This window comes from Plasmodium cynomolgi, chromosome 8, assembly GCF_000321355.1.
Source record: "Plasmodium cynomolgi strain B DNA, chromosome 8, whole genome shotgun sequence".
Classification (NCBI taxonomy): Eukaryota; Apicomplexa; class Aconoidasida; order Haemosporida; family Plasmodiidae; genus Plasmodium; species Plasmodium cynomolgi.
Window position 1 is genome coordinate 723,717 of NC_020401.1, and position 12,504 is coordinate 736,220.

General features: G+C 41.9%; 5 protein-coding genes across 5 annotated transcripts in view; 2 read left to right on the plus strand and 3 right to left on the minus strand.

Moving 5' to 3' along the window:
• Nucleotides 1–232: 232 nt before the first annotated feature.
• PCYB_082520 (hypothetical protein) lies at nucleotides 233–2,248 on the plus strand (the record flags this gene model as incomplete). Its single annotated transcript, XM_004221990.1, has 2 exons — nucleotides 233–1,447; nucleotides 1,535–2,248. 2 exons carry the CDS (start codon nucleotides 233–235, stop codon nucleotides 2,246–2,248), a joined length of 1,929 nt encoding a protein of 642 aa, XP_004222038.1.
• Nucleotides 2,249–2,767: 519 nt separating this feature from the next.
• Nucleotides 2,768–4,139, minus strand: PCYB_082530 (hypothetical protein; the record flags this gene model as incomplete). Its single annotated transcript, XM_004221991.1, has 2 exons — nucleotides 2,768–3,183; nucleotides 3,218–4,139. 2 exons carry the CDS (start codon nucleotides 4,137–4,139, stop codon nucleotides 2,768–2,770), a joined length of 1,338 nt encoding a protein of 445 aa, XP_004222039.1.
• Nucleotides 4,140–5,332: 1,193 nt separating this feature from the next.
• Nucleotides 5,333–7,863, minus strand: PCYB_082540 (heat shock protein 60; the record flags this gene model as incomplete). Its single annotated transcript, XM_004221992.1, has 3 exons — nucleotides 7,715–7,863; nucleotides 6,030–7,474; nucleotides 5,333–5,356 (listed from the first exon to the last, which is right to left on the minus strand). Exons 1-3 carry the CDS (start codon nucleotides 7,854–7,856, stop codon nucleotides 5,333–5,335), a joined length of 1,611 nt encoding a protein of 536 aa, XP_004222040.1. The 5' UTR covers nucleotides 7,857–7,863.
• Nucleotides 7,864–9,044: 1,181 nt separating this feature from the next.
• PCYB_082550 (tubulin binding cofactor c) lies at nucleotides 9,045–11,356 on the minus strand (the record flags this gene model as incomplete). Its single annotated transcript, XM_004221993.1, has 9 exons — nucleotides 11,110–11,356; nucleotides 10,694–10,857; nucleotides 10,381–10,601; nucleotides 10,210–10,264; nucleotides 10,042–10,115; nucleotides 9,840–9,912; nucleotides 9,606–9,673; nucleotides 9,340–9,472; nucleotides 9,045–9,197 (listed from the first exon to the last, which is right to left on the minus strand). Exons 1-9 carry the CDS (start codon nucleotides 11,174–11,176, stop codon nucleotides 9,045–9,047), a joined length of 1,008 nt encoding a protein of 335 aa, XP_004222041.1. The 5' UTR covers nucleotides 11,177–11,356.
• A 1,007-nt stretch (nucleotides 11,357–12,363) lies between these two features.
• PCYB_082560 (ribonucleotide reductase small subunit) overlaps nucleotides 12,364–12,504 on the plus strand; it is a gene marked incomplete at its 5' end in the record, with an annotated part of 1,972 nt that continues 1,831 nt past the window's right edge. The window contains one exon of the mRNA XM_004221994.1: nucleotides 12,364–12,417. Coding sequence (XP_004222042.1) covers nucleotides 12,364–12,417 — 54 coding nt within the window. The remainder of the gene's footprint in view (nucleotides 12,418–12,504) is intronic.

A 12,504-nucleotide genomic window follows, 5' to 3' on the forward strand; every position in this document is an offset into this window, starting at 1 on the left:
TGAACAATTTCAAGTTGGCATTTCTACCCTCTGTTTACCCATGTTTATTTATTTATTTATTTTTTTTTTGTTCTTTTCACCCGCTCTGCCGCATCCTCCAACCCCAAATGACACACATAATGTCACAATAGCACCTAAGTTGTGCAAATGATTTGGGGCTAATGACCACGTATGACACTCTCAGATGAAATTACTTTTGGGGGGAAAAAAGAAAAAATGAATCACCATAATAATGAAAAAATTAATCGAAAAGAATGTTATAAAAATAAATTACCACAACTTTTTAAATAAATACAAAACACACACAGGGTGTGAAAGGGATGCCACTGACAAAGAACTGTACGAACACTTCATCATAAATCCGCTCACTTATTCCGGACAGAGGGGATGCTTACCAAAAGGGTTCAGTCACTGGAAAGAGCTCCAACAATTGGATGGATTACACATTTTTGAAATTGTCGATTATGTCAATGTGGGAGAGCGGCTGGACAAGTTTGATGAGACCCACGGGGGGGAAGATGACGAAGTGCAGGACTCCCCCAATGGTTCGGAGGACTGTGGGGACTCGCCATATGATGATCCCCCTGATGGTAGCAAGATCAGTCGATTTGACAAATTGAAGAAGAAAAACGAAAAAAATGATAAAATAAAGACAACAAATAAAATGGATAAAAATTACCTGCCCAACAAGGGAAATTCCAAAAGAAGAAGAATTTTTCGCTTTTTACTTTTCGATGGGAATAATTTTATTTATGCCTATGAGAAGGAGTACAACGAAAATTTTAATTATCTAGAAAAGAGTACTTATAGGTATCCCAAAATTATTTTGTATAATAAACCCGCCATTCAACGTGGGACTTTATTGTTAAAGAAAAGTCAGGTGGCTATTTTATTTAAGGGATGCAAAGAGTCAGAAACGGATGGTGACCCTTTGGAGGATGACCAGCTGGATGAAGAGGCATCCACTATGGGGAACTCCTTCTTCCATGGGGAGGACAACCAAAATTACCAAGTCGCCATAAAAAGGAGAGAAAACCCTAGTATTATCAATTTAGCGGATGGCCCAACAAATTACACATATGAGGACAAAATTGGGATGCACCAAAAAATCCAGTACAGGGAAAACCAGAATGATGACTCCCCCAGGAAATTCTACTACGTAGAAGACACGGCAAAAAATGATTTCCAATTTAACAATGCGTACGTCAAAAGGGTAAATCATCCCAACGTGGAGGACAGAAGTAAGTCCAACATATGTAACAGGATTAATCAGCACAGCCTTGATGCACTTGGCAAAGAATATCCCCATAGCAAAGGGGAATATACATGGGAAGGGCGTACTAATGCGCACATTGTAGAAACGGAACATACACAGGGGGGGGATAGCAACCAGAATGGACATTACAACCGAAACGGTAAGTGGAGCCACCTTCACAGTTTGGAAAAGGTTGACGGGGAAAATTTTAACATGAGTGATGGTAACTACAGGGAGAGTTACCCAAGTGAACGCACCACCACTATGCACACAATGCAGAACAGGAACGGCTTCGAAAAAGAGAGAACCTACTTCTGCAATGAGGATAACGATCGGCAATACCACACAAACTGTGATGACAATTATGCGAAAAACTCTGGTGAGGATTATCCAAGGTTGAGCGAATATAACGATAGGAAGGAGGGGCCCATTTATTGGTCAAAAGAAACGAAGTACAAACGTGTCAGCAACGAACTGAAAGACACAGGTTATCAAAGATTAAATGAAGCTGTAGGAGGAGACTGGAGTGACCACCTCAAACATGGAAGCAATAGAAACGAAGGAGATACCAGCCAGTTTAGCAGTCAATATGGCAACTTTGGGCACATGGCTCATTATCCCATGAATATAAATGATTTGGAAAAGAAAAACGGTTTAACAGCGCTTGCAAAGGGACGGAGCGAACAATGGATGATGGGCAACCGGTTCACAAAAACGCATTCACCGAGTCGTGAAAACCAAATGGGTGAGGCGCTGCAAAATGTAGAACGTACACATTTTGAGGTGAAAGACCCAGTGGGAAAGAACTTTGCTGGGCTGAGGAGCGGCGAAAATTTTGGCGAAACAGATCAACGCTGCGATGCCATAAACAAAAAAAATGGCAACGAATTGATCGATTTGACGGAAGGTTTTTTTCAGTCCGATTTTTTTCACAAGACGCAAGAATTGGACAGCGTGAATAAAGGTAGCGAGGTTATTATTCTCGATGACTGACTTTTTTTTTTTTTCAATTTTTACCTGCACCGTTCATGCGGTTTAGTGGGAAAGCGGGCGATAGCTATCATGCACGCCGCAACATTAGCTCATTTGACACATTCGCATATTGGCGGCATGTGCTGGGCAGCCAGTCCCTGTGCGCGCATTTTCCAGCAATTTGCATTTTTCGTCGAAGTGACAACGAAGAGGGGTGTTATATATGAAAGTTACGACGGGTGTCTCCCCGTTTTGGGAAGCCCTGGGGGGGGGATTTAAAAGCTAGCCGTTTAACTAGTTGGCTAGTTAGAGAGTTGGCTGCTGCTACCTAGCTAACTTTTTTTTTTTTCCGTGCGCTATTCTCCACAGATAGCCATTTTGCGCCTCTTTTTTCGTTTAATGCAATTTTTGCATGAACAGACAGGTGAAAAAAAAAAATAAAATAAAATAAAATCGCAAAATTACAAAATAACAAAGTAGCAAATTTGCAACGTAGCAAAATAAAACAGATGCACATGGACACACGAAGATCCCCAAGCGCTACACCAAAACGTGGTCCGCCCTGCACACGTCCCTCCAGGAGCCGTTATTTTTCAAGATTTTATAGGCGCGCTTCATTTCGTTGACAATAGTTTTGTAGTTCTGGGGCAGGACGTTGGCCACATTTTTGCCTACTTCAAAAGGGTTGTCCACGAAAAGGAAGTAGGATTCGTAACTTTTTACGGCTTGGAAGTTCTGGTAATAATCGTTTATGTCTCGTATAGCAATTATGCCACTTTTGTATTTGTGTCCAAAAAATTTGAAGAACTCAATGAGCAAGGTTGACGTATCTACATAGACATCGTTGTAGTTATTAATTCTGCGCAGCTCCTCTCGAATGACATTTTCATCCTGGCAAAATTTACAATCAACACCCATGACATAAAACGGTTTTTCATTTCTCTTGAAAGAGATGTCTTGAAGGGAGGTAAGAATTCTGGGCTCCGTCACATATTGTAAAAAGTGAATTATCATTAAAATTAAAGAAAATGACGATAAAAATCCTTTCGATCTTGTCATTTATATTTTTTTTTTTCGACCAATACTTTAAAGCAATTCCCATTAATTGTAGTCTTTTATCTATGCTTACATATTTCTGAATCAACTTAGAGTTCACCACTGCAAGGATGTTATTTACGGAAATGTCACAGGACAGTTCAAATGAGTGTCTTAAACTTTTACAATAAAAATGAATGATGGGTACTTTTGCAGAAAATCTCTGCTCAATTATTCCATCATTAAAATTGTTCAATATGAGGCAGATTTTTTTTAGGAATGTTATTTGGTCCTTCCTGCTGAGCAGTATCGGGATTTGAATGCATATATCTATGTCACTGTTTCGGGTCCAGAAGCCGTTGATGATAGACCCAAAGGGTGTTACGTGGCAATTTTTGTAATGCTTATTTATTTCCTTCTGCAGGAAGGCGAGGAACGTTTTTATGCTGTTAACATCGTTTTGGGAGGGCCTCAGAGCGACTTCCAGTTTGCTCAGTTCTGCGTCCAGTGCACTTGGGGGGGTGTCCCTTGGGGGGTAGTCTCCAGGGGGGTGGCTCCTCGCACCGCATTCAGCTTCCCGTTCCCTTCGTATGTACCAATTTAAGTACGACTTCATCTCCGCATGCTGCATATCACCACTCGGTTTTCCCTTCCCCGTGGTGAATCCGAACTCGTCAGAAAGTCCCCCCTGCATAACCGTACAACTGCTGGTGGCATTGCTCATAGTCTTAACGCGTTTTTTCTCCTCTTCGTCTACGTTATCGATATGGTTTTTCCCTGCGCCAGGATACCCCCATTTGGTTCCCCCACTGTTAAGGCTTGAATTTGGCTCGGCGCAATTGTCTGGATAATCCTTATGACCATCTCCCTTTTCCATTCCGTTGTGAAGTTCACCCCCATCATATCTTTGATGAGAACGACACACTTCTGCCTTTCCTTCTGGTGATTCCTCCCCATCCGAGTCATCACTACTTATATAGTCATGCAGTGTGTCAGCTAGCTTAACACTGGTCAGCTGGATTTTCTTATCGACTTGGCAAATCCCGCCCTCTCCTCTCCTGTTCTGTTCGCTGGTGCCCAACTCGCAAAAGGAATGGAGCCTCCTACAACGTACTTTGTAAATTCTTTGCAAATTATTACTCACCGGGTGAAAGGCGTAAATGGGCATTTGCCCTTTTTCTCTTAGCAGGTATGAAAAAAGGGTGGAACATTTTTTAACGTTCATTTCGTAGGCAAAATGGTCCTTCACGTTTGTGTGTTCCGGTGAGGATGACTGGGAGCTTACCTTCGGATGTGGTGCTCTTATGGGTTAGGGGGGAATACCACCAACTAGAGCTGCATTCCTTTTTCACTTTTTCACTTTTTTTTTTTTCCAAATCAAGCGCATTTATTTACGTTCCCATGGGGGCATTTGCGAGGCATCATACACATAGATGCGTGTATGCCCTTTCCACACAGTCGTTTTGCCAATGGCACTGCTGCTTCAACGTGGCGGGTTCCGCTTGAACATTTCGCCTACGATAGCAAACGAAATGGCGCTTCCTCATTCAAAGTTACGTTTGGCTCACGCGGGGTGCCCCACAGCAGTTATCACAGTTCGACGCTGCTCGCAGCTGCTTTCCATTTCACATATTCCGCGTATGTGTCAGTCAACGGGGAAAGCGCTTCCTAAATGGGCCCAACTGTGTACAATGCGGGGGGTGACTCTCTTGGAGGAATGCTCAAAAAGGGGCTTTTTCGAAGTTTCGCACGGTCCTACGAAATGGACCTCCAAACGGTAATGCAAATCATAGCTTTGCAGATCATATCTTTGCAACTCAGAAAAGGCTAATATGCTTTAGAGCTAACCCTTTTCGCTTTACCACATAGGAAGCACCGCGACGATGTGCGCCAAGCCCTCGGAGAAGCGTCAAAATGGGCCATGAAGTTAAGAATGACAACACGGAAAAGTTTGGAGGGTACATAATAACTACATGCGCGAGGTTAAAAAAGGGGAAGTGCAAAAATTGGGAAAATAAAAAAAAAGAAAAAAATTTAATAAATGGGGCACTTGTTTAAAAGTAACTTGAGCTAGCCGTAAGAATAAGAAACATCCTTTTAGACGAAAAAAAAAAAAAAATTTTTTTTTTTTTTACATAACTATGCAGATGTGTTAAAATAAAAAACGAAAGATGGTGCCCTTTTCTGAAGTGTTACTGGCGAAAGGTGTGCACAGCGGGAAACACGACAAAAAATGGGTCTCCAGTAGGTGTGTTTACACTTCCGCCGTTACAGAATGTCGTGTCCTGTTTTTTTTCCTTGGTCGAATGGTTCATTCGGACAATTCGTGCAGCTGAGCATGCAAAGGGGGGAGAGCAGTATGCACCGCTTTTCGCCTTACCCGTTCGCCCGTCATTATGGGTACGCATCACACTTGGGGCAGGGGCGTCAACACACAGGTTTGGCCCCCGCTTGGTTGTCCCGCTGGGTTATCCCCCTTGGTTGTCCCGCTTGGTTATCCCGCTGGGTTATCCCACTTGTGGAAGACGTGGAGAGGCCCCCTCGCGGGGTACACGCACCACTTAGGGGATACCTGTGCGCCTTCTATTGAGGGTGGATCCTCTCCACCCCTTCAGTAAATGCCTCCCATATCGCCCATCGAATTTACCGAGTTCATGTGCGAGTTGGTCTCGTCCGCCTTGGCGTCCTTAAAATCGACAATGGCCACCTCGGTGGTGGTCATAAGTGAAGCAATAGAAGCTGCGTCGGAAATGGCTGTCTTGACAACCTTGGTGGGATCGATAATACCCGACTCAATCATATTTACATACTTGCCTTCCTGGGCGTTAAATCCGATGTTACAATTTTTTTCTTTTAAAATATTTCCAGCAACTACAGATCCTTCATGTCCAGCATTCTCTGCAATTTGTTTGATGGGTGCCTTACAGGCATCTTTGATAATATTAACACCTACTCTTTGATCGTAGTTATCCGTTTGCACCGAATCTAATTCTTTGGAAGCAAATAATAATGCACTACCTCCTCCGGGGACGATTCCTTCTTCCACGGCAGCTTTGGTTGCACATAGAGCGTCTTGTATTCTGTCCTTAATTTCGTTTACTTCTACTTCGCTTATACCTCCAACTTTGATAAGAGCAACTCCACCAGTTATTTTGGCTAGTCGTTCTTGTAATTTTTCTTTCTCATAATCTGACGTATTTAATTTAATAGAATTTCTTATACTTTCGCATCTTTCATTAATTTCTTCCTTTTTCCCTTCCCCCTCCATGATAAGGGTACTATCCTTCGTTACGTTAATTGACTTGGCTTTTCCTAAATAGGATACGACATCTGGGTCGTCTAATTTCAGTCCTGCTTCTTCAGTTACCACCTTTGCTCCTGTCATTACAGCAATGTCATGCACGAGAGCTTTTCTGTGTTCCCCAAATCCAGGTGCTTTCACAGCACATATTTTTAACCCTAACCTTAGCTTATTCACTATGAGGGTGGCGAGGGCATCACTATCCACATCCTCTGCAATTACTAACAAAGAGGATTGGTTTTGTAAGACATGTTCCAAAATGGGTAGCAAGGATTTAACACTCGAAATTTTTTTTTCATGTATGAGGATATATGGTTTATCTAATTCTACTTTTTGATCTTTACTATTGTTAATAAAATATGGAGAAATATAACCTCTGTCGAATTTGATTCCTTCCACTATTTCGAGTTCATGTTGTAACGTTTTTCCCTCCGTAACAGTTATGGTTCCTTCCTTTCCGACTCTCTTCATGGTATCTGCTATCAGTTGGCCTATGTTTTTATCACCGTTGGCTGAAATGCTAGCTACGTTAAATATTTCTTCAGTTGTGGTTACATCTTTTTTTATTGAATTTAGGTATTCCAGAACCCGTTCTACTCCCTTGTTTATTCCTCTTAGTAAATCCATTGGGTTCATTCCTGAGTCTACAGCTTTGCATCCTTGTTGAAATATGGACCTGGCTAGGATGGTAGCCGTTGTTGTTCCATCTCCTGCCTTATCATTCGTATTTGCTGCGACTTGCTTTACCATTTGCGCCCCGAGGTTCGCCAGCTTGTTGTTGAACTCGATGCTCTTCGCCACGGTCACTCCGTCCTTGGTGATTTTGGGCGACCCGAAGGACTGCTCGATGATCACGTTGCGCCCCTTGGGCCCCAGCGTCACACTCACGGCGTCGGCCAGCTTGTTGCATCCTGGGGGGGGAGGGGAGGAGGCGGCAAGGTGAAGAAGTGGTTAGGCGCAAACGTGGTGATGTGGGGACTCCACGAAATGGGAAAGTTAAGTGCACACACGTATAAACGTGCACACGTATACACATACACACGTGTGCACATACACACGCATGCGTATCGACGCGCGCCCATTCCCATACGGGGCAAAAATCAACCAGCTCAGCATGCTGCGCGCTCCTTTCCGCATGACGCATTTCTTACCTGTGAGCATGGCCGTCCTGGCATCGCTACCAAACCGTATGTCCTTCGATATGTTCCTTCTCTGAACAGCGTTTAAAATCGAAACACATTTGTTCGTGCTGCCGCCATTGTTAATAACTTTTCCGCGGAGTGTAGATAGCATTTTGCACGGGGTTCACACTGAGCTGAAGTTTTAATTTTCAAGTTTTTAAGTTTTTTTTTTTTTTTTTTTTTTTTTTCCCGTTATATGCCTATTTGTTTTGTATCTCCCGTGTGATGTATGCAACGTTTGGGACGACGTCACGGGGGATACACCTCCAATCGAGAATACACGGGGATGTTGTTCACTTGGTAAAGCGGTGAGTCAGCCAAGCAAATCGATGAAACGATGAGAAGCGCGGTTTCGTTTTCGTATACACAATTGGTGAGGAGCTGAACTAGTAATGCGCGAAAAAATTTTAAAAGAAAAAGGGGAAAAAATCCAGAGTGTTGTTGTTGTTTTTTTGTTGCGAGTAGTAAAATTGCGATTGACGTTATTTTTTTTTTCATTTTATTTTTTTTTGTTTCATGTTTTATGCTTCATTTTGAAATATTTCATTTTTTGTTCCAAGTTTGTTCATTTTTATTATATTATTTTTTTTTTTTTGGCGCTTTATGCTTGACACGCAGCATCTCTCATCTGACGCGAATGGATTTTTTTAAAAAATGTGGTGACTCATGGTCCCGCGTTTTGGGGTGCATAAAATTTACCCTAATGGTTCAAATAATATATGAACACAACACCGCGGCAGAAGCAGAGGGTGGGGGGCTGCGCCTCCACCTGGTTTGTTTATGTTGTCATTAAATGGCTGCCACAAACTCGTAAGCACATTATCGTACTATATTTCACATTTAGGATACTGAAGGAAGAAAAAATTTCAGCTAAACTGTTCACCCATTTGTGAGTAGTTTACAGGGGTAAAAAAGGAGGGCCTACACGCCATGCGATGCTGTGCTGTGCGTATGTATATATATGCATGCATACCACCAGCGAAAAAAAAAAAAAAAATTAAAATAAAATAAAATTAGTCAAAAGGTGCAATTTAACCGTTCCTAAGCTAGATGCGTAACGCACATGTGCATTCGGCTCACTTAAACCGATTTTGTTTTCTTTCCTTCTTTTCTTCTTTTCATTATGCCTAATTCGTTGGTCGTTATTACACCGTGAGAGGCAGATTCACAAAAGGTATACTTAAAAAAAATAACTCCTCGTTGGAAAAGTGTAGAGAAGGTACTTTCCCTTCCTCTTCCTCTTTTTCACGTTTGCAATCGTGACACACAGTAGCGATACTCCCTGGAACACATTTCCTTTTTAATCTACTTTTTTTAAAAATTCGGGGAAATTTTCTACAAAGTATAGGCCACTTGTTGCACCTTCTTGGTCACTTTTCGTGAGATCCTTTTTCCCTATTTTTATGTAATACACCTGCGCTTCTTCTGATACGCGAAAGTTGGGAGACTTTTCCTAAAGTGTTTGTTTCATTAAAAGGGAAATAGTAGGTGTGTTATGCTATGTTATTGTTTTTTTTTTTTTTTTTTTCGCTTTTTCTTTTAAGAAGCGTTTTTTTTATTAACTAGGAAATACACTCCCTTTTTGCTTTAAACACCTGTGTGTTTTGCCAGTTAAAATCTAAAACTTCCATCCATTGGGCCGAATCTCTGCTTATGTTAATTTTTTTTAATAATTCTGACAAGCCATCGTAATTCAAAATGTACGGGAAAAAAGCTAGCTGTTTCGAGCTAAAAGTGGTAAGGAAGAAAAGAAAAAAAAAAAAAATATGAACAGGCAAGGTAAAAAAAAAATCACAAACGCATACACACGACATATTTAACGATGCCTTATTAGCGCTTTTGGATAATCTTCTTTGTGTACTTCTCTATGATGGGGGAACTCACTGAGTTAATGTAGAAGTTCGTTTCACTGCTGTCATGTATTCTTATCTGTAAAAGGGGGGGTGGAAAAAAGCAAACGTGGGTTAGATCATATGTGTGCGCAGTGTGTGCGCGAGAGAAGTGCTCCTAAAAGGAAACATATTTTGAAGAAGTGCGCACGTGTATATATGCCTCTACGCATACGTATACAAATTTGTGTGTTTATTTTCCTAACTTGCTTCGAATTCGTTAATATATTGCAGTCCACACAGCCATATATTAAAAGGGATGACTCCACCGCCGCCACCCTGAATAACGCGAAAGTGTAAACAGCGAGTGGAGCGGGAAAAAAAAAAAATTTGGAGGGTACATTATGGAAGGCGCTCATCTGGGGAAACACAAATCAAATCCGTTTAAGAGATCCCCTTGGGGCTTACCAAATGGTGCAGCTTTTAATTCTCCGTATTAACACCGAACTTAGCACATCAAGTATTACAACTTCGCAGTTGACCTGTTCAGGTAAAAATAAACGTTGTTGGATTAACTGCAGGGTGAAAGACTACTTCACGGTGCGTTGTTTTATTTGCCTTTTTTTTTCTTTGTACTAGGTTATCCAGAAGTAGGCTTGAACATTCGGTTTCTCCGAGGCCTCTCACTATCCTGCTCTCACAGTTGGGGAAATAAGTATCGAATAAAGGGGGCTCACAATTTTTTTTTTTTTTTTTTAAGCCGCTTTGGTTAGCGGGGTAACTATGGAAACACTTTTTGGGGTGCACCTTTCATTGTGAACATCCTGGAAGGATAGCTTGTGCTGGTTTAAGTCAACCCAGTCGTCGTTCAGTTCTTTGCTTTCTTCTTCATTCTCGGCGGAGTCATCCTCGGGAAGGAGAAAACTGTCATCGAATTTGCCATTGAGAACTTGGAACTGTTCTCTGTTTTTATTTTGAATGAGCGTATGTTTTAAGGACTCGATTTCTTTTATGAGTTCTTTCAGTTTCTGGAGAAAATGGAGGAGAGACGCACAAAATGGGGTTGTTGTAAAAGCGAATCGTTCGTGTGCATTAGCAAAAGGTGTCGTTTTTAACACACCTTTTCGTGTATCACGACCGAACTGTGCTTAAGGAACTGGAAGTACACATTGGACAGCGAATCCTTCAAATGCATGCTTCTGTCGCAGAGCTTGTTAACTTCTGCCACTACATTATCGTCCGAGGGTGCGGCGCTTTTCAGTCGGAGCACTTGCTGTTCAATGTCTAGTGGATCATTTGGACGGGGAGGAAAAGGAAAAAAAAAAAATATATATGTACACCTTTTTTTGAAGGTAAAAACCAAGCGCTTTGCTATTTTTCCGCGCGGGAAAAACTGAGGACGGGCTGTATCATGCGTGCGTTAAAAATGGCAAACGTGGGGTATCCACCATGCATGGAAGCATCACATGCCTTTGCGCATATGTACATGCCATTCCACAGTGCCTATATATAAAACCACGCTGTAACAAAATGAACCTTTTATATTTGTGTGAAGAATTTCTTCATAGTTATCGCACCCGTTTGTTACCAAGTCGTGATCCATGTTTTTGTAAACGCCTAAACGATGTCCTGTTGTGTTTGTGGCAGTTTGGGCATCGACCACAGGTGAAGCGAAAAGAAGCGCAGAATACTACCATGTGAAAAAACAACAGAGGGGGAAAAACCGACGTGAAGAAAAATTAAAAATTTGATTATCACAGTCGAAATGGGGCTTTTTTTTTTTATTTTGTTTTTTTTTTCACATTTCAGTTAAGTTCAAAACATGTGTAATTTTAAAAAACGCAATTGCACCGTTGAGCGTATTGCGAAGAATTATTTTTCCTATCCCTAACCATTTCAACTTTTTTTTTTCTCCAAGTTGATGCGTGTGTTTGTGGATTGTTCAATCTATGCTATATTTGCAAAGAAGGCTATCACAGTTACGATTTTTTTTCCTTCAACGTATGGATGATCACCAAAGAATACTTGTGGAATTTCCTTCATTTTGTTGTGGCGCTCATTTGGGGCGACAAAAATGGACTTACTGTGCGTGACACTGACTTGTAAATGTACAAGTAGGCACTCCGGATATGAATGTGCTCTCTCGCGCGGTGCGACGTTTATGTGGGGAAACGCATAGAGGGACGGTGGTGGTACTACTCTTCCCTGGGTGTGTGTTTTATGTTGCCGCTTTGCTCCGCCGCTTCTCCGCTTCCATCCGAGCCAGGGTACCCAGCGCTCCAACATACGCGCAGCGCATGTGCCATACATGAGCGCTGGCAGCATGCAGGAGGCATTTTAGACATTGTTCGCTGCTCGTTTTGCCTCCCCGCCAACGTGCGCTTGACATGTAAAGAAGAGTGTGAAAATAAAGCATGCATGTATGCTTGCACAGCAGCGCGCGTGCATATATGTGAGCGCGAAGTTGGAGGAGCTCACTGGTTCCGCCCTGCGAATTTCTCTTTCCCCGAGTCCATTTGTGCCGCTTCAATTTTTTGTGTGAAGCTTCGAGTAGGGAAAAGTATGGAACGTGTTGAAGCGGCACAGTGAAGTTTTTTTTTTTTTTTTTTTTTTTTTTCCAAGCGAGCGAAGTTATGTAAACACGTACACATGTGAAACACGCACGGATGAACATGGAATGAGCTCACGAAGGGATGTGATGCTAATGGTCCACGTACTGTGCATGCGTGCGAATGGGGATGCCCACATTTGTATTGCATAAATGAGAAGTAAAACGCACGCATTTTAAAAATGCAAAATGTTTCGGGAAACGTTCTAAAGGGAAGAATAACAATTTGGAGAAATGTTTAAGTGGAAATATTTTATTGTGAAAAGTAGTGTCTCTTCCGCTTTCGCGTTTTCTCTCCTTTTTCCTGTTTTTCTTGTTTTTCC